At 41.2% G+C, this 25,728-nt stretch overlaps 1 protein-coding gene across 1 annotated transcript in view; it reads right to left on the reverse strand.

The window, feature by feature from the left end:
* Window positions 1–9,197: 9,197 nt before the first annotated feature.
* The window catches only part of doc2b (double C2-like domains, beta), a 107,700-nt gene continuing 91,169 nt past the window's right edge, over window positions 9,198–25,728 (reverse strand). Inside the window, exons 7-10 of the mRNA XM_070843888.1 lie at window positions 16,918–17,075; window positions 12,751–12,832; window positions 10,712–10,808; window positions 9,198–9,331 (exon numbers count right to left, since the gene is read on the reverse strand). Of these exons, the coding sequence (XP_070699989.1) occupies window positions 9,198–9,331; window positions 10,712–10,808; window positions 12,751–12,832; window positions 16,918–17,075 (471 nt within the window). The remainder of the gene's footprint in view (window positions 9,332–10,711; window positions 10,809–12,750; window positions 12,833–16,917; window positions 17,076–25,728) is intronic.

A 25,728-nucleotide genomic window follows, 5' to 3' on the forward strand; every position in this document is an offset into this window, starting at 1 on the left:
TGTTTTCTTGCTAATTTTACTTATGGGGAATCTGATAAACGGTGAAACTTTGATAAACATTAAAAGGATTTTGAACATCTACTCGTGAACAGAAGGAAGTGTTTGTTTCGTGGCTTTGCACCGTTGATCCATAATGAATGTGTGAGTCTACCTGAGTGTCTGAATCATCAGACGCTTTATAGGAATAATATAATCAGGCAGACATTTGACCTTTGCTCAAGGATTATAGCAGCCGCGTGTTTCAATCTTGGATTTAATGAAATAACTTTGTGGGTGTGAGATATTTTCATTGCCAAATTGAGAAAAATGCAATATGTTAGTACTGTAAAAGCACGGACTAAAGCCTGAAGACATTCTGGTCTGGAGTTTCTGTGCTGCTCCGGAGTCATTCAGGAGGCAACAGAGCCTCAGACAGAGGCATGTAAAATGGAGGACAGGGGTAAGCTCTAATCTCTTCCCCGTGACCCAGATGAAATCCTGAGACCAACCAGGCTGTTGGCAGGGCTCAGCCCACGTCTTAGAGGTACCTCCCTCCACCGGTGCACACAACTGTGATCTGTGCAAACACCATTCTCCATGGCTGAATGGACTTTGTACGCCCTCAAGAACAAAAAAATACCAAAGCCTGTTACCTAAACTGACAGGTTATATAAGTATCAACCGTTAATCAACATACGCTGTGTGGAAAATGCGAAAACGACATTTTTAGCTTTTGACAAAGGCGATAAACAAGTAAATAAACCTGATAAACTGTGAGGAACTCTCTTCTATCTGTGGCTCCTGCATGAGGACCACTGTCTTCTGCAGTGTCATAAATATTGGGGGCAATGAAACCTGCACTGCTCACCTGATATGAAGACCCTTAAGCACGCTTTAAAAGTGGAAAGACGGCAGTTTGATGAGTTACTACGCCGTCAGGAATCTCCCTTTAAAAATGCTGTGTGGCCGTGATGCTGTAGCGAGTGCTTTCTGAGGTTGCCATGGTCACGCTTGGCTCAGTGCTGTGTTTCTGAGAGCTGAAATCACCAGTTCAGGCGCCAACACTGTCATTTACAAACCCTCAGCAACCCCTGCTGATACTTACTAGACTAGTCATATTCATCAAAGCTGAAATTTTACACTTACAGCCTTTAAGGGTGTTGTTGAGAACATGGACGCATTAACCTCAGCTTCTCATTTCACTTTCATTGCCTGATTTCACTTTCATGAAATGGCTGTAATGTTCTCTTTTGCCTCTCCACCTGCAGAGGCGGAGTCCTCGGAGTTCAGCTGCAGGATTCAACGAGCCACCAGAGCCACTCGTTCATCATTTCATGCATTCTCCATTTGTTAGATAGATGGCTGAAAGCTCAAATTTTCTCATTTCTGTTGTGCTCAAAGACATAAATCACGAGTTCAAAATGTCTTACTCTTGACAGGAAAGTAAATGGCCATCCACCACAGGTCTGTGGATATTCCTAAAAGATGTTTTTGTTGTGCCCGTTGTCAGACAAAATGCCATCTCTTGTCATTTCAAAGCACACAAGAATAATTGTGCATCTTTGCTCTTTATTATTTACTTCACAGGTGTCGTGTCACAGGATAATTATAGAGATGTTATTATTGTTATGCATTTCATGGTGACGTGCACCTTGAATCTTTGCTGGGTGAATGAAGTGATGAGCAATTATGCTTCTTTCTAATGATGAGAAGCTTGGGAATAATAATAAAGGCTGCTGCCTAACTCAGATTTTCTGCTCAGGATGTTTTTTCCTCTTCTTTAAGTAAGTAAATTAACAAGTTAACCGTTAAGTGTTTTGCTTAAAAGTTGGATCAAGTGATTTGTTGGCTACTATGGGGCAGACATTTAAAGACTATTTCGTGCTGCTCTACAGTTGGTTTACAGTTTTGGCTGAAAAACCTCTGCAGAGTTGACTGATACTCAAATATATCAAGTTTTTGTTTCATGGCGACCTAAATGTTACTCAACACAGAAACCCAGCGTCTCCTGGTTATGTTACCTGTACTGGAATAATAATAATGATAATTATAAGAGTTGTGGTATAATAGAGTTGTAGCAAATTCAAAATGCATCTTGGGAGTTGTGGTTAACTTCTTTCCTCATGCATCAAAGATTATTTATAATTCAAGAGCTTCATATGCATCCGAACCTTAGAGGGTTAGGGTTAGGGTTACCTGATGTGTTTAGCTGCCGAAATAACTCCAACACCCCTTTAACATTACACATAAGCATTTGATTAATTGTCCATATAGAAATATTGATTAGAAGCGCTGTGACTGAATGTGACTCTCTCTTGACAGGCATGAATTATAGAGTGAGGTGGTTACAGGAAAACCAGATAACTGTTTTTTTCTACTAATCATCTGAGCCAAGCCTGTCATGGGGATATTTGTGGCTGAATATTGCTGACAGAGATTTCAAACCCTTTCACTGTTGTGCTATTATAGTTTGCATTAAGGGGTGAGAGCACAAAAGAATGGGCAGTCACACAGTTAATTGATTTTCCTTTGTTCCCTGCATGTGAATCAGAGCTGTGCAGCCTTGTGGTTCTCTGCAAGGGTAATCTGGTAAAAGGGACAAAAAGGAGAGCCGTAGCTGCCTCGTAATGACCTTATCAGTGGAATACCACTTGAAACATTACCTGTCTACCAATGCAAGACAGAAGTAGAAGTTAGAACAATATAATGTGTGTCTAATTTCCACATCAGTTTTAGCCATCTGGCTCAAAATTAGTTTTTTTTTCTTCTTGGTAATAATCACTTGAAGCAGTGACTGGGGAATAGAGATTTGTTAAGTATCTTCAAATTGCCAAGTTATTTAAAGGAAAATATTAGAGATAAAAGTCACTTCGCTAGTCATGGTGATGAAGTAGCCAGCCTGTATAATGTTCTCTGTAGCTGAGAAGATCTAGAGACGGTGTGTGTTACAGACAGCCAGTGGGCACAGATGCTCTTGGTTGTATTATGGGAAATGTGGAGCCTGACCCACACTAGCAGGTTTAAGTCGGGATATCTTGGCCTCTGTTGTATTAATCTTTATATTCTTGCTCTCTCTCCCTCTCTTGTGAGTCCCCCAGATGTATAGAAGTGCAATACTAAATCACTGAACTACCTTTCTGATATAATTTCTGCTTCAAATGTGGAACTGACTGTGTGTGAATCTTCCTCTACTTAATACCCACTTTTAGGCCCGACTCAAGGAATGGCAGTGAATGATACTACTGGATGGATTGCAATAGATTTTTGTGCAGATCTTCATGGTCCCAAGAGGATAAATCACAGTGACTGTGGAGACATTTTTTACTTATCCTGTCAAATATCCCAACAGCTGCTGCCACATTAACTCACACACAGTTTGGAGCAGACGTCCATATTTCCTTGATGATGAATCCTAAAAACTCCAGACTTTTCATCCAGCACCATTATGAGCTTCACGTTTGTGTTTGCCATGAAGTTTAGTGCAGTGCATTGTACTAACTTTGATATTACAGCTATAACTTTTCATCTGACGCCCTCATCAGGTCAAAAGTTTTAATGTTAGCATGCTAATATGCTAAACCAAGGTGGCTTCTGTGGTAAACCTGCTAAACATCAGTGTTTTAACGCTGGTGTGTGTCCGAGGGGAGACTTACTTAGTTTGACCATTACTCATCTATATTCATTAAAAACAAAGACCCACATGAATCTGTCTTGCTATTCAGTCTGTGGGCTCAGTAGTTTGAGGTCATCTACTAATCAGAAGGTCGGCGGTTCGATCCCTGGATCCTTGGGCAAGATACCGATTGCTCCTGAAACTGTGTCTTTGGTTTGTTAGTGTGTGACTGACTGACTAGAAAGGTGCCATACAAGTGCAGCACATTTACCATATTCAATTAACTGTCCTCGGGCTGCATACAGGCATAAACTTGCGTGATGACTCTGGTTTTGTATTAGCAGGAAACACAGCAGTCCAGTAGTTTCCTGTTGTTTCCCAGTCAAAATACATTACACTGGTATCACTGAGCTGCCAGGAACCGCCTGCTGTTCACAAGCACCATTAGCATGGCCCCTGACATTATTATTACGTCGCTACATTAAATCACTTTGCAGCATTTTTTCCTCATTATGCACACAATACCACTTTAAACTGCGTCTCTTAATAAAGATGTTAATAATGAGAAGTTGAAAAAAAAAAACAAGCGCCGCAAAGACAGAAACCACAAAAGCACATTCCACGTTTCATGTGATCATGTTTTTAGTATTCACAGCACATTTTGTTATGCTGCACGAGTGTTGTCAAACAGAAGTTTTGCTTTTGTTTCATTTCTTTGCAGAATTTTCCCTAAATGGTCTATTTGCATGCACTTTCCTAAGTTTACAGTTACTGCAACATACTGTATCTAATCTATTTATTCTAATAATCCAGGAATCTTTGAAAAGCATGGAAGAAAAACACAGAAACAGAAACAAGGAAAGGCGCAGTAACCTGTGCATGTGGCACTAAAATATAATCTGGCACAATGCATTCATAGTCATACATTCAACAAACGAGAGAATAAGCCAAACAAGTGCCTGAGTGTTAAAAAGGAAACAAAACAACAAAGGAGAGATTTTAATTCACATCAAGTCACGCTTCCAGATAGTCAATACAGCAGCCAAACAGGCAATGCGATAGTGTTCAAAGGTACAAAATGTTGTCCAGAATAAAGACTTATAGCATAATCTTAGAGCATCCACAGTCGTGTATTTTGTTTTTTTAATACAGAAAACAGTATCAAACATTAGGCAAAGTCATCTCATGACAAAACCAAGAACATATGCATGCAGTTTTGTTTTTTTTTCATAATATTGAGCTTGCATACAAAGGCAGACAGATTACAAAATCAAAATCACATGTCAGTTGTATTCATTACATATTCATCAGAGAGAGAGAGAGAGAGAGAGAGAGAGAGATCACTGCTGTGTCAAGGAGTATATTGAGATGCCAACAAGGTTTCACAGCTGGTTTGTGCCTCACAAATCAATGTGGCTGAAGAGGTTGTTAATCGGAAAACGGAAATGTGAGGGCCGGTGTGATGCATTCGACATTTCATTCGGCAGCTTGGAAGGTGTGATACCATTCGTTAAAAAATAAAGTTTCATCTAAATGAATGTTGTTGTGTGAAATCAGTGTGATAGTCCTAAGAAGAGTAAATTATATGACAACTGGACGTGAGGGATGTTCGCCACTGTCCACCTGCTGTAATTAGGAGGGTTAAGATGATGTGATTGTAAAAAACGGTCAGCCACACGGACAGAACTGACATGCTCCTAAAAACAGACATGCCCGGCCGATCACTTACGGCGACGCGAGGTAATGACAAAAAGCTGTTAGCTGAATTGCAAGCCTGACGAGAATCCTGAATGGAACATGAGGACTGTTTGTGTGGCGTCTCTGTGTTACCAGTCAGTGCACGGTGGAAATTTACAAGAAAGGTGGGTGTGGGGGCATGCAGAAAAGGTCATACTGCAGAATCAAACTCATAAAATCACAAATACATGGCATGCATCCCAGCCTACTGATCCGTGAGGGCAACTCAAGTTGACAGTTTTCAGTCCTGGTAAGTTTCCAGGACTGCACAGGGACTCGGGGTATCAAACTTGAACATAAAATATTGAATGAGGAAAAAAGAAAACAACACAAATAATTGAACAGGCTAGAGGGAGTCGGGGTAAAGTTATCTGAGTTATCTTAGTGTGTGACTGAGTGTGACATAGCTCCTGGTAGTTTGCTTCCGGTCTGTGAGTTCAACCATCTCTATTCCCAGATATGCGTGAGCCCAAAAACAGAGCTTTAATTTGACTTATAGACGATATTAACAACACAGAGCACTGAGCTGAACATTCGTAGAGGATTTACTGTGGAATAGAAGGGGTTAAACATGTACATTCTGTTTGATACATTTAAAATGGAGCTGCTTACATTAATAAAATAAAGTAAAAAAAAAAACGTCAACATATGCAACAACATAGTAACAATATCCATACACGGCTAGTATATTAGAAAATTCTGCCCTTCTCACCCCGGCCCACCTCAGCAAAGCTTGCACTGCACGACTGAACAAACTTTAGCGAAGGCGTGCCCGCGCTTTCAGCAGCAAACTTGAACTTCAGCAAGAGTAGGCTGTTTGTAAACAATACATGCTTTTGTTGTCATTTTTTTAAATATTTGACGTAAACGTTCTGTTTGTTTGTTGTTTTTTTTAAAGGTTTTTTTTATTTAATTCGGCCCTTTTGACGTACAGCAGGAACATTTTCAGCCGCGTTACAGTTGAAAATGCCGTCAGGGAGTTTTCTGTGGAAACTCATTTCCTGTAGTGTAAACAATAATCTGTGCACACAGCCATAGAGCCGCCCAGTCAAGTGCTATTGTGGCTCGACAAGTGATTTGGTGAGACTTCACTGTGCTGTTCATTACAGCTGTTCTCCGTCAAGTAGCCTCTCTACCCTTCCTCAGGACGTAGTAAGGCCGTGTGACGTGATCGCAGCGTACAGCGACTGTGAACGTTTCCAGCTGAAATTAGCCACAGATCATCGAGTGAATATACGATCTACCTTCACATACAAAGTTCTCCTCGGCTCCTGACTAACCGCGGACTGGAAGCAGCTATTACTCGCTCCCGCTCTTGCTGCACTTGTTCCACTGAACGTCTGTTCCAATTTGAGTCAGTGGTGCTCTGCTGACACTCTGAAAGAAATTTAATCTTGCCCTCGAAGTCCGAACCTCTGTTCTTAAAAGCATTCACTCTTAAGAAATTTTGTAAATATCGCTTTTGACCACAGACAGAAAGGCGGGCAGCTGACTGACAGCAGCGCTGTTCCTTGTACCCATGACTCATCTCCTATTTTGCTTGAATGTCGAAATGCATATCTGATTCTGCTACCCACTGTAGATAAGAAACGGACTGTTTCAAGTCTGGGTAGGATGACTGTATGGACGAAATGCTTATGGAGCCTTGACATCAGGATGATCACACAACTGGGCAGCTCTATTGATGAGGGGCAGCACTGAATAGAAGTAATCCGAACACAGGATGCTGTGACATCTGGCATTGTCTCAGATTGATTAGTCTATGCAGAGACACACAGGGAATGTGTTTGCAGCGTCATGAATAGTTTTTGCTGTCAGAAACCATCGAGGAGGAATGTAGGCAAAGTTGATTTTTGTTTCATTTAGTTCGAAAAGGCCAAGCAGAAATTTGGTAACCTGTCATCCTGCCAGCTTACAGATGAGCATCAGTCATCGTAAAATCCTCTAAACACAATTAATGGCTACTAACACCCGTCAAGCCTTAGATTCTCAGGTTGTTTTGTGTGGTTGGACGGCGGTTATGGTCCGTTCTCCTCTCCAACAAACTGCACTGCAGCTTACTGGTAAGAGGACTGAAGGTCTCAGTATACTTCAAAAAAAATAAAAAAGGTACTTCACATGTGGCCCCTCTTTGTGATGGTGGAGAGGGGATCAAGAAAGCCCTCTTCAGTCTACATTCAGATAACTGCAAGCAAGGCGACTCCAGGTTGGTCCGTCCGGCACAGCGTTGAGTCGGCCAATTAAATGCATGCAAGCACACAGTCATGGTCGATTACTTTGGAATGTAAACGCCATATTTCTGCCGTTTCCCTTGCGAGTAAAACGATAGTGATATAACAGATTTATGTAGTGTTTTGGAATTTAATAAGCCTAAAAACTAGTGAATTTATAACTCAAACTGAACCTCCTGAATTATAATTCATCGTCATACCAATACCTGAAACAACATGCCCCCACCAACAAAATCTTAACTTATCTTTGAAGCTCTGTTTTTTCATTCTTCTAACGTTTTTTTTAAAACTTTTGGTTCGTAATACCACATGTGTGCAACACCACAAACACCTGCCAGAAGAGACAGTTGTTAAACCCATCATAACGATTAATCAGGTAGGTGGTGGAGGTGGGATGCAGCTTTTCTTCCCCAGATTCACACGTGGACATTCGGGGCCGGTACAAACACTGTTATCTTTAGACACAGTTCGACCAACAAGGCCCTCAAATTCAATAACAAAGGGCATTCTGTAATTCTGACGCCTTGATTGGCAGGGTGACATCATTCGTCAGCGCCACACGGAACCATTACAAACCTGTTTGACATCGCTATAGTTTAGGTTTGGTTTGGTTCAGGCACAAAAAGTCAGGGAGCGGTCACGGTCACGGCCAAGAGAAGGGACACTGAAGTGAAGTTCAGTGTTTTGCCGACCCGTCTAACCACCTTTGAGCCTCTTATATATATATTTATCATTATGTTTTGCTGGTGGTGGGCATGTTGTATGTATGTATGTCATTTGAAGCACACTGCGACCTTTTAGTTGTACAATATTTAGAGGAGGTTCCTGTGACGATGTGCTCACCAGGCAAAGAGACTCGATCTTAAGGATAAACGCTCCACATTTCTCGTTGTTGTGTTGAACTGTTGGTCGGTAGCCGCTTGCAAAGAGGCTGAACGACAACAGGAACTTGGCTACAAGATAGTTTTACAATCATATTAAAGTGCAACATCTTCAGTTATCGAAAAACAAAAAATGTGTTTATTCAGCAGCTCCTCTCCACAACAACTCTCCCGCTGACTGAATTTGGTTGGTTTACTTTACACTAAACATTTCTGCATATTCCAACAGTGTGAAATGTTGCTACATCCTTTGTTAGATCCTCCACTCTTTCACCACCAAGATGTCAGTCTGAAGGCTTCGCTTGTGCTGTTTCAGGGACTGGTGAGTCATCGGTGAATAAAATTTAACTGCTGTAAAAGATTTCATCCAACTGAAAGCAAAATGCTCCTTTTTATCATCACCGATCATAACAAGTGATTTAAAATTCAACACTACAATCGCCGTGATTCACTTTGTCGAACTTCTCCCTAAAAATAAATAAATGATTGAGTGAATAAGCAGCCGTGCAAACCCCCCCTATTGTATAAGTGAAAGTGTTGTTGAACACAAAAATATGGTTTTGGATATTTTTAAATGAGCCCTGTTGAGAGGAAATATATTCCCAAAGAGGTGTCACAGTTCACTGTGGCCAACATGAGGATAATCCAGAGAAGAAGCTGGGAGGAGGAGTTGGGAAAACAAAGGCAGGAGGTCCTATCTGGTGCAGCCAGGGAGGAGACACGGGGACGACGGGTCGGACAAGAGGATGTGGGTCTTCAGTCATTTAATGAACCAGGTAATTCATTGGTCAACGTGTGCCAGCGCTCAATTTTCTTGTCCTTGTTTTTGAGGCAGTCAAACCAGTGTTTGAGCCTCTCTCCGTTTGCATTGATACCCAGAGATACGCCACCTGAAAGCAGGCACGAGAAGAGAGTGAGTCACACGCTGGATTTGTGTAGGAGATGTACAGTGTGTCACATCATGAAAGAGTATAAGAACAGAAAGCAGATCATTATAATGTCTTAGCAACAGAACAAAACAGATGGCTACGTATTAAACAGCCTTTACAATTTGCAGCTAATGGTTTTTTAATGGTAAATCAGTCATTTACAAATATTATATGTGTATATATAATATATAATTCTGGTATTTGTGCTTTACTTGAGTATTTTAATTTATTTCTATGTGACTATTCTATTCCCTTCTATTGAAATCAGAGGTAAATGTTTCACTCTGCCACATTTATTTGACATTCACCGTCTTTGTTGCCTACAGAGACCCATCTACAGTGTGATGAGAGTATAAAATGCACCATATTGTCACAAGAGTATATTAAACCATCCAATCAAATAACTAGAATCAGCTCGACTTCAGTCAACTACAATATTAAAATGGTGTTTAGATAATAATGAAATGTGGTAATTATTACCCAGCTATAACGGCGGAGCCATTTTGCCTCCATAGAGGGTACTTTCATACTTATTATCTGAATATTTAGAGCAGGTTTGAATGCAGCACTTTTACTTCTGAGTGAGTATTTTGAGACGCACTGCTGCTTTTACTCTACTAGTAAAGTATGTGGACACCACTGTCCTGGGAAACTGTTGTTTCTATGGTCAGTAACTTTAAATCTCAACATTTACAAATGCCTCATGGAGTGGAGAACAGATGTCACATGTCTACTGATTATCTAAAGAAAAATAACTGCTTTAAACAAATATAAACTTCATGTTCCAGTTAGATCACTGATGGATGAGAACATGATTTCTTTCTCACTAGCTTTTTCTGGACAATCACATCTAACAGTCCTCCTCAGCAAATCGTTATCATGGAGTTTCCAGGAGTCCAAGAGGACAACAAGGTCAGATTATTTTACCAAAATACTGTTTTCAAGGTCAAGGAGATGCTCTTATAATTCTTTTTTTTAACATGTCTCTGTATTTGTGCTTTTTCTTCCTCCAAAATGTCCTAATAACTTGCTTTCTATCACCATATTAAAAAAAAGAGAACGTAAAGGGAGTGCTTTGAAGTGGGTTTCAGCATCATTGCAACAAGCTTAAATCGACAGGAGTGCATGATGGCGGGCCAGTTAGTTCCCAGCATGGCTCCGTGCTTGTTTGTTTCCCAGCCTGCAGCCTTAGAAAGGCTGGACAGATGGCAGACTCAGCTGGACAGAAGGCCAGCGGTGCTGCTGATGCTGATGAATATCAGTCTAAGCTATTTAAGCTCCCACACTGTCATCATCTCTGATTAAAGCAGAGCTGGCCTGGCACGGTTCACCTGTGCCTACCTATGAAATCGTTGGACTTTCCGATGTCGTAGTCCCACACGGTCACCTCCAAGGTCTTTTTGGTGAGGTCTGCATATTTTATGTCGTAACAGAACTCCTGCGGAAAATAGGACAGCAGAAAGTAAAACCTCCGGTCGTTCCTCCTTCTGGTACCATCGCACACAATAGCAAATTACACATCACATCCTTTCAGATCATCGCAAAGTATGAGGCCTAAAATTTGGGTTTAAAAGACTTGAGCATGTTGAATAAGGATCCATTCCACTTCACCACCTTCACAACAAAACACTCCTCTGCATGGTGGCGGGTTTGCATAATCACAATTACAAACCTGAGCGCGGTCGACATTTGTTTCATTTTCTGGTGAAATTGATTCACATAATCCTGAGCGCCTCATTGAGTACGATTTTTTTTTTTTTTTTTGTTAGTGCCTAAAATAAAACGTAGGTTAATGTCAGTGCAGGCAGTCCTATTAGTTCAGGACACAATAGACCCATTCTGTGTCCTGTAAGTGTCAGAAGTATCTTGAGTGGAGCGCAGAGGCATTAAAAAACACATACAAGGATACTTTGACAGGATGACAGTTAGATCAATGAAGCACAACGCCCACTAAATGAAACGAGCACTTATTGTGCATTTCAATCTGCGGTTCAATCAGGGTCGCTGCTCCACCTTAATGAAATCAATGCCTTGATACGGAAGAAGACCCCATTGCTCGTCTCTGACAGAAAGGCCAAGAGGTGATGGAAGAATATGGGCGCAAAAAATGTCAGAGGAAATGTCAAGCCGCTGGCCTGTGTGAGTGTTTGGCCAGAGCCGTCCACTTGTATACAGGCAGAGGCTTTCCGAGCCAACCGAGCTTGTGCCACGACTCACTGAGGGGCGTCGTCGAGCCTTGAAAACATGTTTGGCATCCTTCTGCAAAACACGGCTGGGTCCTCGGGGTCTTTAGCGATGCAATTCTAATTTCGACAGTATTTGCAATCAGTGATTTTTGTTACAAAAGAGGTGTTCATCTGTGAGGCTGAGCTGCTCTGGCTCAGCGCTTTAGGAAAAAGGGGGCTGATTGCTCGTCTTGTTTCCTGCATACTGAAATCCTCAAAGCAAATTTACAGGAAGCACGAAGCTCCAAAGTTACGGCTAAAAGACGTTAATGTCCCATTTTCAAAGCTGCTACAGCTGGTTTTTGGCAGGTACAGTTGCTCCAGGGATGTGGAGCAATGCTAGCATCCAAGTCGTGCTCCAAGTCCAATATTCACTTTCTGGTTTGCTCTGTTTTTGGTCTCCACCAACTCCTGAGGGAAATATGTCTCTTCAGCTGCTAAAAGCTCCATTGTGTTGACCAGCTAGCTCTCTGAAAACAGCTGCCCGGTTGGAAATTGATCTAATGAGAGCAGTGAGAGCGAACCAAACCAAACTGAGGGGCCATGAAAACCAAACAGCCAAACAATGAGCTGAAAGATGCTCTGCTGAGCTGAGAGGGAGTTACAGATAAACTATGGATTTATTACGAGTAAGACCTTTACATGAGTAAACATATGGACTGATGCAGCTTTAAAAACTTATTTTCTCTCTAAGATAAGAGCAACAAACTGGAACTATTGAAAAACAGTTTTGGGAAACTTTAAGGAGATTATGGGGATAACAGCAGTGGATGATTAACACACATGATCACAATCACAATCCTGCTCTCCGGTGGGACACACGGTAGAGAGAAGATCCAAGGTTAGCTGGAGTACCTGTGCTGCCTGTGACACCTGAGCTACATGACTTCTGTGACATATCCTACCTACATCCACAGGCAGCCTCAGTTCGGCCGTGGTCTCAAAAAGTCATCCCGTGATGAATAAAGAAAAATGTGCTTCTTCTCACTCTGACAGCACATGCCCCCCCCCCTCAGATTGGCTTTTGCAGGTCCTGGGGTTATGGAGATTACTCAGCATATAGAAGTGCAGAAAAATAGGAAACCAAAAACCAAAAACACACAAATAAAAAGGAAATTGGTGCAAGGTTTTAGTGTTAGAAGCTGTGGTTTATACCTCATTGAACTCAGGATTGAGTGTCTTCTTTTTCACAGCAGTCTTGTGCTTTGACTTTTTGTTCTCGTCAGGCTTCAGGTACCTGTAGGAGGGAACAGAGGAAGACTTAATACAGGACTTAACGCCACCGCCCCCCCCCCAAGCTTTTACTGCGGCCTCCATCATGGATGGGACAGCACGAGGAAAATGCTGCAAATCCCTGTAGATTGATTTCTAAGATCAATACCAATACATGATGCTGCTCTGTTATTTGAGGCCCTCATCAACTATGTAAATCCTCATCCACAATGTAAAAGCATCATGCTGTACATGTGTGTCCTCCAGAGGGTGCTGTGGTACTGCCCTACATTCAGCCTTACAGCTGCAGCACATAACACACACTACATTACATTATCTGACTTTAAGAGACTCCACCTGTGCCTTTATTACACACATTTTTTCTCCGGTTAGAGGAACAACGATGCTGTTGTGTCACCCTGCCCCTCGAAGCGGCTCCTCCCCGCCAAGATTTATGCCCAATACACGGTTAGTTTAACAACAAAATTTCATTTTAGTGTCTTTTTGATGAGATTACAGAGGTGGAGACACCTCATGAGACAGTCCCAGAGGCTCCGGCTGCATCGCAGCAGTGCAGGTCTGCAGTATGTAGTTTCTTCAAACGCTAAATGTCAATATGAGGGTCTATGTGTGTGTTCTGGTGGACTTTTTATAATCTACTCAGCTTCCAAAGGCTTGTGTTTGTGTAGGATTGGTGAAGACAGACAGTTGGAGCATTTTGAGTCATACTGCACCAGTTTATTAGGTACAGGTAGTGAGAATGAATGCAGCATAAAATCCTACTTTCACTTCCATATTTTAACTGTATAATTAGTTTAAGAGGGATTTTGGTTGACTTCATCATCTTGGCTGGATGTAAGCGTTGAATTGTGTTGTGTTATACTGAGATGTGTGAAACATCTCTCAGTATAATGCAATTCAACAGCCTTCAAAAGTTCAGTCAACATCCAACTTCAGGACTGTTTTTAAACCAGATGTTCTTTGTTTAGATGCACCTGATAAACTGCCCACTGGGTGTATGTAGTGGAAAATGTAATATACATAAAAATTGATTTTATATTGATTTGTTGAGGTGTTATGTTCCCAAAATGAGTAACACTGCACTCAGCTTCAGTTTGGATTCACTGCAGTCCTTGAGTCAGTGGTGAAAACAGATCGTTGGTGCTACTGTTGCTCTGGGTGTTTATGAATGTACAGCCACTGTGTGTGTGTGTGTGTGTGTGTTGGACCTTTTCCTCTGCTCTGCCTTCATAAATAATGCAAAAAGCTGGTTGTATTTACATCCAACCCCTATGTAGTGTAGTAAATGTTGTGTATTGCCTCCGTCCATTTGGCAGCGAACAGTTTTGGGCAACAATGCTCAATCTGATGTGGTATATTTCAGTCCAGCAGCTCATCACATCCCTTTTTTTTCCTTTTTACGAGCTCACTGGACAGACTTCAATTTCCCAAGGTAACAGTGAGACTTGAGGGGGAGGGTAAGTGGGTTATTGCTCACAAACTTACCCCTGGGGGAGTGGCGGCTGGAATTGTTGTTGATGAGGATATTGCAGTGAACCTAATAGTTGTCATGTAATGGGACTACTGACCCCCAGGCAAAACAAGCTAAGAGTGAAATTTAGGATGCAAACAATATTAGTGTGCACTGCGATGGTTCTGAATGTGATTTCACTGAGCAGTTTTTCAGTACTACCATTCTAATGCTTTTGTTCAGCAGATGTGCTCATTCCTTAGAATATCTTTACCTCTACGGTAAGCTATTAAGGTGGGCATGTACTCTGTCATTTCTCACAACGCAATCCACTACGTTGTCAATTAATGCGTGCCTACACTCTGTGTTCATGCATTTTGTCGACACAATAGAGCAAAGCATTTACAGTTTGTGTGACAGCTGTGCTTTGATGCATCAGAGAGAGTCTTGGTGGACATGAGGAGAGAAATCATGCAGCCCTGTCTACCTGACAGAGTATACATTTCCTTTATTCCCACTCACATGAGCTTGTCAGTAAATCTATTATCTGTCTGAGTGTCCTTCAAGCTTCAGGGAGATTTTCTCAACCTCAAACTGTTGGGAAATTGTTGCCAGCCCCTCTCCTCTGAAACGGGTGGCGCTTTTGTTCTCAGGGTGTGCACAGCAGAGTTGGAAATTAATTGCACTTTCATTGCTAAGCCAGATGAAAGACTTGGGAAATGTTCAGGTGTGATAAATAGGACTCTCCTTCAAATTGCAGCCCCGCGGATGGCCTCTTGTGCTGTGTGTCTTTCATGCCGCTGATAATCACAGGTAGTCTGCCTCTCTTCTGCTAAAACATCAGCACTGCCAGCTAATCCATCTCAGCACTTCCACATCGTACAGCCGCTATAAATAGCATTGCTGTGACGAGCGCCCTGCGTTTTTAGGAGGAATGTTTGTGGAACTGAGCAAAAGTAACCAGTAGCTTTATGTGTAAGTAAACTATCATGCATGTTGTTGCTTCTTAACACTCATAAAATCCTTGTTTCATTGCAGAGAAACTCAGATGATTGGAGGCTTAAAGGTGGCGATGGCACTGACTCCCCAGATATCTTGACAACTGAAAGCGTGTTTTCCATTAAATTTTGGTATCAATATTCATGAAGCCTGGAGGCCAGTTCTTAACGATGTTGGTGACCCCCCCCCCGACTTCTTCCTCTGGTGCAAAGGTCAGATTCTGACCTTGACCAGCAGTTAATAAGAATGAATCCATGAAACTGGTCGTGGAAACTGCACAGTATTGATAACAAATGTAGTTTCTGTACCTTAAAGGCTCAGTGTGGTACTCTGGAAATACATGTATATTTATATATTATTTCATATATCACCAATTCATGCTTCCTCTGCACTTTACATAGAGAATGAAATAAAAGAAAATAAATTATTGTGTGAGTAAACTCAGAAAAACTACATAATACAACCACGACCATGCATTTTAAAACTGACCTGCTTTTTTTTACAACTATAACATTATTTGTTGCAGATTATTTTTATTTCATCCCAGAAGTTTGTTCATTTCCCCCCATTTATTTCATAATGCCACTTTGGTGACAAAGTCTCTGTCTGCCGGTCGGGACAAACAGGCCAGAGCCCATTACGTGATTATTTCTTCTGAATGAAGCGGACAACAATGGCTCAACCGGCTCTTCACTTCTGAAAGCAGCATTATGAAATAAACGAATCACTTGAAAATGATTTTCTCAAAACGTCGGATTGAAATAGAAATAACATTCAGTTTTATAATGTAAAGAAGTGATGTGATTTATTTCCAGCCTCTCGGTTGTGATGACTTCCTGCTTTGCTTTGCCTCATGTAAAAATAAATGTAATATATTTGGGTGTTGAACTGTTGCTCAGCCAAAGCAAGACATTTAAAGATGTCACCTTGGATTTAGGATTGTGATTTAGTTTTTTTACTATTTTCCTACATTTTGCAGACAGAACGATCAATCAGTAAAAGAGAATCATTGACAAATAATTATTAGTTGCAGCCCTTATAATGAGCTCGGTTTTAAAAAATTAATATATTATTCTACAATGCCCTGGTCAAGCATCCCCTGGTTTATTATTATATGATAACTTATTTAAAATGACTAATTCATATTTAATGTTGACCATTATGGGTCTCTATAGGAGACTCCCCAGGTACATTTTATTCCTGTCTTTTGTTGCTATTAAATTATATCTTAGCTTTTACCATAATTTCTATCGGTTTTTAATAACAAAAGGTATTTTAGGAGTGCAGTCATGGTGAAGGCAGTTAGACAATCAGACCAGATTGTCTAAGCCACTTAATTTAGAGGTAAAAGTGAAAGAGAGTGCGCACACAACTGCGGTCGGCACAGCGAGTCACAGTTGAACCGAGATGGATTGTAAATGATGATGGATTTCCAGGACAGTTTGGGTAATACGTTTACAGTTCGCCTCAATCTTCTTGTCCAAATAAGACCTCACCTCAGGGTTTGATTACAACGATTGTCTGACTACTCGTGCTTCTTTCCCCACGAGGCTCGAAAACACACCACATGAAACTGTGGAGCAGTTTTGCTCTTACTGGTTATGATGTCTGGGTGCTTTTACAAGTCTCTGCATACTGACGTTTTGACGTAGGGGTCGGAGAAGCCGTTGGCGTCCATGGCGGCGAGGTGAGCACAGCGTATGATGCCCACTACCAGGCACGACTTCTGGGTGTTGTATTTAAGAGAAATCATGATGCGTCCTCTCTCCTCCAGCGATTTGTCTTCTGTCTTGTTGACCTATAGAGGGGGAAAAAAAAACAAGTTTTCATTTTTCAAATTAGTTTTTTTTTTTACTGCTTCTACCAAATGCAGGTATTTATTCCACCGAGTGGCGTCCAGCCAGGCTTCCCCCTCATGACCAGCATCATTTGCAAATGATGTTTCTTGTTTCTGCCACCGTCATCATTTGGGATATAGCAAAAGCTTTCATTTCCATAATGTTATTAATCTACGTGGACAACAAAATCATTACCTGGAAATGCTCTCAGTCTGTAAACGATGGATTTAATCTATCTTCTAAATCACAGGAGTTTTTGTTGGCATGTTAAACATTTCGTGAAGGTGAGTTGCCAAAGTGGAAAGTCTACAGCAGCTACAGTTCTTGCCTGCTCGACAGTTGTGTGTCCTTAAAATCAGCCAAACACTGATTGGCTGATTGATGTCATCTCCGTTGCAGAGGGTGAGTTAATAGCCTCATCAAAATTAATTTGCCATGTTCTTCAGAGACAAGATAAACAGCTGAGCTGACACATGACCTGTGTGCCGAGAGTGTTCCCCCCGTTTCCTCTCCAAACACACCTGTCTCACTGATAAGCGTGAATCCAACCAAGAGAACCAAAACCTTCACATCTGGACAAATTAATTCAAACGTTTGTTTCCGTTTGGATGATTTGATATTAAACGCGGCTTGTTCGAGGCTCGACTTTTAATCTCAGTTTGTTTGCATGTTCCCACAAGGGGAATCCAAACATGGTGCAAAGTTTTGTGCAGCTTAAACTAAAGATGAGGCTGAAAAATTGAGACACTTGCTCAGGTTGATATGAGAAAACTCGGTAAGATGCCTCTAAAGTAGCAGTTAAACCTTTTGTCATTCACAACAACACAGAGAGACTAAACGACCCAGTGACCACAGCCTGGCCATTAAAACAGATACACTGGATGATTACCAAGACAAAAGAGGCCGTGCTCTCAGTGTTGGTTCCACTTCCTCACTGAGTGCACCAACTATTCTGATATAAGAGGAGGAAATTGTGAACTTGGCTGCACACAAAGTGAGAGGAAACACTCAAGTATCCACACGAGTCCGAAGTATTCGTGTTGTGATTTCTATCTAACAATAGTCGTGCTGATACGATCATTTGATTTGGATTTTAAAAAAAGCAAAACTGACTTGTGTAATTTCGACAGCTGCAAACTGAACATGATGAAACTGAGTTCTCGTCTTTCTACGCTGTTGCAGGACCATTGATGGACTCACATGGACAACCTGTTCATTAAAAACATTCATCTTGTTGAGCTGCATGCAAATAGAGAACAGCTTTCTTTTCATGTGGCTCCTGACTCTCTTTAATATTTTCTCCTGATGTATTTACCTTTTGAGTTGGAGTCGAACAATGTCAGTGTGAAAGAGCTGCTCGGACAACTGGACTGAAACACTCAGTATCAACATATTGCAACTTACCACATGTGTAAATGAACAATGAATTAACATTTCCTCATTACTGTTGTAGAAAGCATCGATTAGGTGGCATTACGTTTCCTTCAAAACACATTTGCTGTTGCAAAAGTGAGTTGTATATAGACTTTACTGGACTGGAGGATGCTTTTAGTGGAGAGTTGCTTATTTATAAATTGTGTAAAATCAGTAATAACATATAAAGCTACCCACTTTCTTTATTCTGGCCTCTATAATGTGTTTTAGTATTTACACACTGTAGTGGAGTGAATACTAATAATAATGTTTTATGCAGTCAGTTATAAAATGATTAATTGATTGATTGATTGAACGATTGACCAGCTGTTCATTCACCATCTCATTCAGTGATAATTTGAAGATCTTCCAGCTTGTAGTTTTACCTCCAGCCTCCAGATTACAGAGGTAATCCCTGGAAGCGACCGTCTGATCTACTGAGCCAGCTCTCTCTTCATGGTTAACGGTTACACTAGCGGTGAAGAGTCAGTTACCGGCAGTTATCTCCATCCTGTTATCATATCTGTATGACAGTCTTTTTTTCACACTCTTTCAGCTCTCCAGAGAGAAAAATACATGCTGGAGTATTTGACTTTTTACAGAAATGCAACCCAGAGTTCCAAAGAATTATCTGGGCTTTGTTTTTTTCACAGCTGTGCCCAATGACTCAGAAATGCAGCGACCAGCAACACTCCCGCAGTGGCTGATTACACGAATTTGGTCCGGGCTTTCCCGTACGTCAGCATTTATTTTCAACCACATATACAGTATAAGACCTTTCATATCAGCGGGGCAAATGCACACAGGCTTAACAACTTTGAGCTTATCGAGAGTGACTTGAAAGTGCATGGCCCCATGGAAATGTGTGCTGTGTGGACTGTGACTTCTTTCACTTTGGTTTGTGCCATTTCAAATTGATATTCATTAGTTTTTTTCTTGCCTTATGACAGACGGCCAGTCACCTCATACCGGAGCTGAGCTCTCAAGTTAAACTTAAGAGACACACATTTCTAGAAAAAGCAGCTCAAATGTAGTTTTTCAGTATTATAATACAAATACTATGATATCTTTGATGTTGATGTGTTGATGAATCCTTCAGTGACTATAACTTCCTATTGTATTGCATGTCAAAGCCCAAATGGGAATAGATACACAATAGATACACAAACAGATCCCAAGATGATGCCTCTTCTATATTCATGTTATATCCATGTACACTAATACATATTTCTATCTTGCCCGGCTCCTAGACTATTTGTGGGTCACACACACATATAAACAATGTTTTTTAGGCTCTGGAAAAGTTTTGCAAACATGGTTTTAAAACCTATAATTGGCCTTTTTTGTGTGCAGCTCAAGGTGTCATGTCAACAGTTCTATATGTCAGTAATGAATGAAACTAGTGAGGTCTCATTTTTCTACAAACCAAAACTTGTTCCATTAAAAGATGCTGAAAACATCAGCACATAGGGGCGTTAAAGCCTCAATAATCCTTATTTTACTCATAAAATAATGAAATGACAATGTGGGGTTGCTCATAGTGAAGAAGCTACAGAGGATTGTCATTCACATCTGCAGCTCCTCCCGGCTTTACGGAGCTTTAGAGCAAGTTTTAGCAAAAGATTCTCAAAATTCAGACACAGCAGAAGAATAACAAGAAGAAGGAAAACAGGCAGGAAGGAAAGCCTCAGACGTGTGTCGCCGCCTCAGTCTTGTACTGTGTGTAGGAAGCAGTGCTCAACAATGTGTCCAGCAGTGTCCACAGCAGGATACTAATCAGATATCTCCAGGGAGCTGACTCTCTCTACGTGAATCACAGATGACTTTTACAAGACATCTCACTGGACTCGTGGGCTCTGCATCCATTTTATCTGGCATGCCAACATGTTTCTGTCGCCGCCTCGATTTACTGTCACATCCATTTAGCCCTGTCTCTTCTGCTGCTGTTTATCCATGTTTAGGACATCCTACTGTTGTCTCTGCCTCTCTGTCTCCTCTAACAAGGTGCACTTTGGGAAGTCTGTGACGAAACAAGAGGCTGACAGGAATACAAGGATATCAAGACGAGAATGCGAGGGAGGAAGTACGAACCTCGGGCTGCCTGGATGATATCAAGGTCGGCATACGTGACAAGTGCAGACGTCTTCTTTTCTACTTCACACTCACACACCATCCGTTTAGCCTGGCTGCCCTTCGTTCTCTGACGGATGAGTTTTTAAACAATGCACACCAACAAATAGACACATTTAAAACTAGCAGCATCAGATGTGGCATCAATAATCACTAATAAAAGCCCAACGTCTCTGCTCTTTCTCTTTCCATCAATCTGCTCAAACATAAAATCAGCTTACACAAACAAACACAGTATTGTGCAGCAGTGTTTGCTTTACATTTTTCCGGCTAATTGTACCATTGCCTCGGGGAAAACTCAATTAAGATTGGCTGGAGGATGTCCATTAATTGAATTTAATGCGCAGTATAACCGGACACCTCTGACGTGACTGTCTGAACATCATTCTAAATGAATGCAGCTGCAGAGCTAAATAATCGACTGAGATATACATCGCTCGCTCTCTCTGTCTGCTTCATTGGCAACAAAGGAGCGCAGAGGCAGCAACGCAGCACAATAATATTCCAAGGGCATTGACTGGGGTCCAGGTATTACTCAGTCCCTCAGGGGTTACCAAGGAAACAGAGATATTACCAGGTAAAAGGTCAGGTGACATCCGAGGATAAAAGGGAGTTTTCCTTTGACTCGTCCAGGTTGCTGAGCCAGTAATCAATTCCAATTTCTTACAGTTTGAAGTGAAAAACATTAATTAACTGCCACCAGACTCCCCCCCACCCCCACCCCCCCCCAAGCTCTTTGCCAAGCTCCGTACTAAAGCCTGATATTACAATGAAAAATCGTGACATGGTTTGAGGAGTCTTTTTCTGTGCCACATGTCATTAGTGAACCTCTTTGTAACGATGCGTGGGCAGGACATGAGGCTCTATATGTGTGTAACAGGAAGCTGGGCCAGAATGCATCTTCTGCCAGTGTCCTGCTAGGATCCCTCGTATCAACGCTTCTCCAGAGAACTGTGGGGTGCTGATTATTGTGCTGATGCAAGAGAAGAGGCCATAGCTTTCAGTCCGCACACTCTCAGACAAACATGTTTCTGGATCGCAAATCTTAATTATTATTTATTTAAGAGTTCACCTTTTTCCAGTCCCACCTACGAAACAAACACAGAGACACAAAGACATAAATCACTCGTCTCTAATGAAGAGACGGTGAAAATATGGACTGATTCCTCGTGGACCATGAACATCCACAGAAAATTGGTTGAACTTTCACTGCCGGCCCGAGGAGGCTCTAGACAGTGAAGTGCCTCGTCTGTTAAACATCCTTGCCCCTTTTTTCCCGCCCCCAGGGGCACTTAAAGCAGCCATAATCAATATGTTCATAATAACAAAGGTAATGGGCTGCTCGCAGTGGCGTCGTTGGGCCTGGGTGTTGGAGGCTAAGGTCCAGAGTGGGTTGAGTGGATTGACAGTTTCGCTGCAAACCCTCCCCTGTGCTCCACTCGCATTCACCGTCACACTCCGCTGCTCGCTCAACCACACACACACACACACACACACACATACACTGCCCTATTCTTTGAAGGAGCTATGCTACTCTTATGACGGTCAGTGCTGAATGACAGTGGGAAGAGTGGAGGAGACATGGCAGAGTATACAGGGAGAAACAAGTCTGTCTTTTTGACTTTTCTCTAAATAAAAGGGAAGTTTAAGAAGTTAGTAGCTGAAATTTCCTTTTGATTTATAATGTGAGGAACGTTTCTCTTCATCATGATTGTATGTGACATGGAGTGTGTGTATGGATGGTGTGTGTGTGTTAATTAATATTCCAATAAACAAATGTTAAGACTAATACATGCAACTGTTTTTAAGTATTCTGTCATTACACAATACTAATAACAGCTACTAATATTTATAACATCAAATTCTAGAAGTTTTTGATGCACACATTTTAATTTTCAATGATTTGGACACTTTGAATGTAAATAAGGTCCAAGAGTGCATAAAGACATCAAAATACAGTAGAACATGCCTGACTCTTCATTTCCCCTCAGCTCTACGTACATTTATAACATCTTTAGCTCGTTGTTTTGGCTCTATGGCCCACAGTTTAATGTGCAAACACCTTTATACTGGTCACCTGTGCAGTGACAATAATTTCATCCCACACTGGCTTCCCATCTATGGAGTCATGGAGCCCATGACATCTTGCTGTGAACCATGTTTTGTAAGGACGGACCAACATTATTATCCAGTAATGGGCCATAACCTTTTGTGTGTCCTCTCCAACAAGCTTACAGGGCAAACAGACATCAGCATCTTTTAAACACTGGTTTAAATCCACCGTAATGAGACAAAGTTAGATTCCAAAACTGGAATTAAAACCCCTCATCTCTCAAAACAGCAACAGGGTGAGCCACAAATTTGTGGTAATCTTTTACAGTTAAGCCTTTCACTGTCCAACTGAGCTGAGGGAATAGAGAAATGTATCGCACAGAGACACTGATCCAAGATCCATTGGCAGATTAGGCTGCTGGCTCTTACACTGTTCAGGCCCCTTTGCTGTGTACTGGTGCCAATGCTAAGGCCAGATCCAGAGTTGAGGCTGGCATTCACACCCATTAGATACTAATGGGTGAATGGTCACAAACATGGCAAGGACACAGCTGCCTTGCAGCTTTGAGATGACTAAAAAAACCAAAACAGTTCTTCTGTCTTCTAAAAACCCTCCATGTAGAATTTTCCTGATCTTCAATAGAGGCACTGTCTTAAACGGACATGAGTCGTTTGCTCCCCTTAGGTACAAGTTTGCTGCTCATTCACGAGTGCTGTTTAATGTTTAAACTTTAGGAGTGTGTTCATGGTGATTTGTGTGATTCACTGGTGAGAAGATAACTGAACTGTGGTGAAAAGGTTTTATCTTTTAGGCTTCATCCTTTAAGTGTATTTCAGGTCCACTCAGTCAGTCAAAATGCTCCACTGTCAGGCCCAGACCATCAATAAGACCGGCCCTGCTGGCCGCCGGATGAGATGATTAAATGGTCGGTGCTCTTTTCTCCCCGGCACAACAAATAACATCCTGTGTTCAGACAGAACTCCTTATCCGCAACTTCAAGAGCAAGCAGAGCAGAAAGCTTCCTGCCTCCAGCTTTTTGTTTCTGTAACCAGCGCCGGTCACAGCTTCACTTTGACTGGAGGCTTTTCCAGACTGTGCTTTATACACTCCGTAGCTGAAATGAGACACATGACAGTGTGGTGCAATACAGCAAAGCAACCTGAGAGCAAACAAACAACCCCTAAGAATGGTTATGCAGTGTGACGTAATTATAAAGCCACTGCTTGCTGCCTGCCAGTCTGATCCTGTACAAAGACAAAGTAAATTCATCCATCTACTCTTCGCTGTAGAGGTCTACCTTAACTCTTTTGAATCATTTTCATGATGGGAACACCTGAGAGTGAGATATCAGCACTGATAGCACCTCCTAATGGCTGTCACCATGATTTATCATAACCACCAATAGCAAATTTTTGTATTAGATTTTATTCTTGTACATTTTTTATTTTGTATTTTTTGTACATTTTGTATATTTGTATTTATTTTTCATTTTTTTTACTTTATTTTTTTAAATTTCTTTTTCTTTCTTGTACATTTTCTGATGTCGCTGTTGTGGATATGTGAATTTCCCCTTTGGCGGATGAATAAAGGTGCATCTTAATCTTAATCTTAATCTACACTGTTGCCCATAAAATTGGAATAAAATGTTTTTTCCCTCTTCTCATGAAATGATTGTGACAATGTGATTTATTCTTGATAAATAAAGTTTATATCTTGTCAACTTTATTGATCAAACTCTTCCAAACATATCACAGTGAAACTTAAACCACAATGAACCTTTGCAAACTGTGGATTCAGGCTTTAACTAAATTGGGTATTTTAATAATTGGTATTGAACAATTATTCCAACTTTATGGGCAACAGTGTATTAATATCAATATCCAAACTGATCACATGGAGCAGTCTTTTGTCTCCTGTCATCACCTTACACATATTCTGATTTATACCACAAAGCCATACAGAGCTAATGCTGCACAACATGAACCATGTGTCTGTAAACTGTAATCACAAATGACAAGAGACCACACACATGTAAAATATGGCAGTATATGGTAGCATGTGTCTCCTCCAAATAAACCACGACAAAATCAGGGCCCAGAATGGTGAATGCACGGTGGCTGTTTTGATACCAGTTACACTTGAGCGTATTTTGTATTTTTGGATGCTGTTTCACACTCCCACAGAGACAACAAAACATATGAGAGGAGCAACAGGAACTTGTCTCTGCAAACACAAGGCAAGCATGCGCTCTACTCCAAATAATATCATCCAGAATTACACTTTGTCCATTTTTATAAACCATAAACTGTGTAGGCAAGTTGAAAGGGATATTCAATCACAGTTCAATGATACTCAACTCCACTCCCATGCTCTCACAACACATAATCCACTCCTGTACCCCACTCATGGGCTCCAAACCCAGCGCTCTAATCTGTCATGTGGTTAAGACTGAATCCTTACAGGTACTGTCGCTGGCCCTGGTGTTCTTCTTGTGGTCTTAACAGCATGAACTCTGTGTAACACCCTTGTCGCAAGTGTCTAAAGAAAGATCATCTTTCACCTGTTTGATTATCTGTTTCAATAAGTTTACAATTACATGCCGACCCTGGGAGAATTATGTAATAAAAACATTAATTAACAAAGCCAACAGGATATTTTATGTATGTCCTCCCTATCAAACCCTATGATTAAGCGCCTTGACATACAGCTGTGTAGTGTACCCTGAAGAATTAACGAATATTGCTCAGGGAAATTGAGAAATGTAGTCATATGGTGAGATGTGTACATGATCTGAAAAACCAAGCAGAAATAGAAGTGGAAAAACATTCAGAGAGGCATTTAGAAACCCGTCGCTTTGTTAGAAATATCAGTTTAGTAATAAAAATCCCCCCAACAATGAAAAACACTTTAGGTATTGGCTTTTTTCCTGCACTACTGATCACATTATTGGCTTGTTTCATGAACAGGCAGATGAAAGATATAGTATAACATGTTATCTGCTGATCTACTGACAGTCA

Source organism: Pempheris klunzingeri, chromosome 14 (assembly GCF_042242105.1).
Source record: "Pempheris klunzingeri isolate RE-2024b chromosome 14, fPemKlu1.hap1, whole genome shotgun sequence".
Lineage (NCBI taxonomy): Eukaryota > Metazoa > Chordata > Actinopteri > Acropomatiformes > Pempheridae > Pempheris > Pempheris klunzingeri.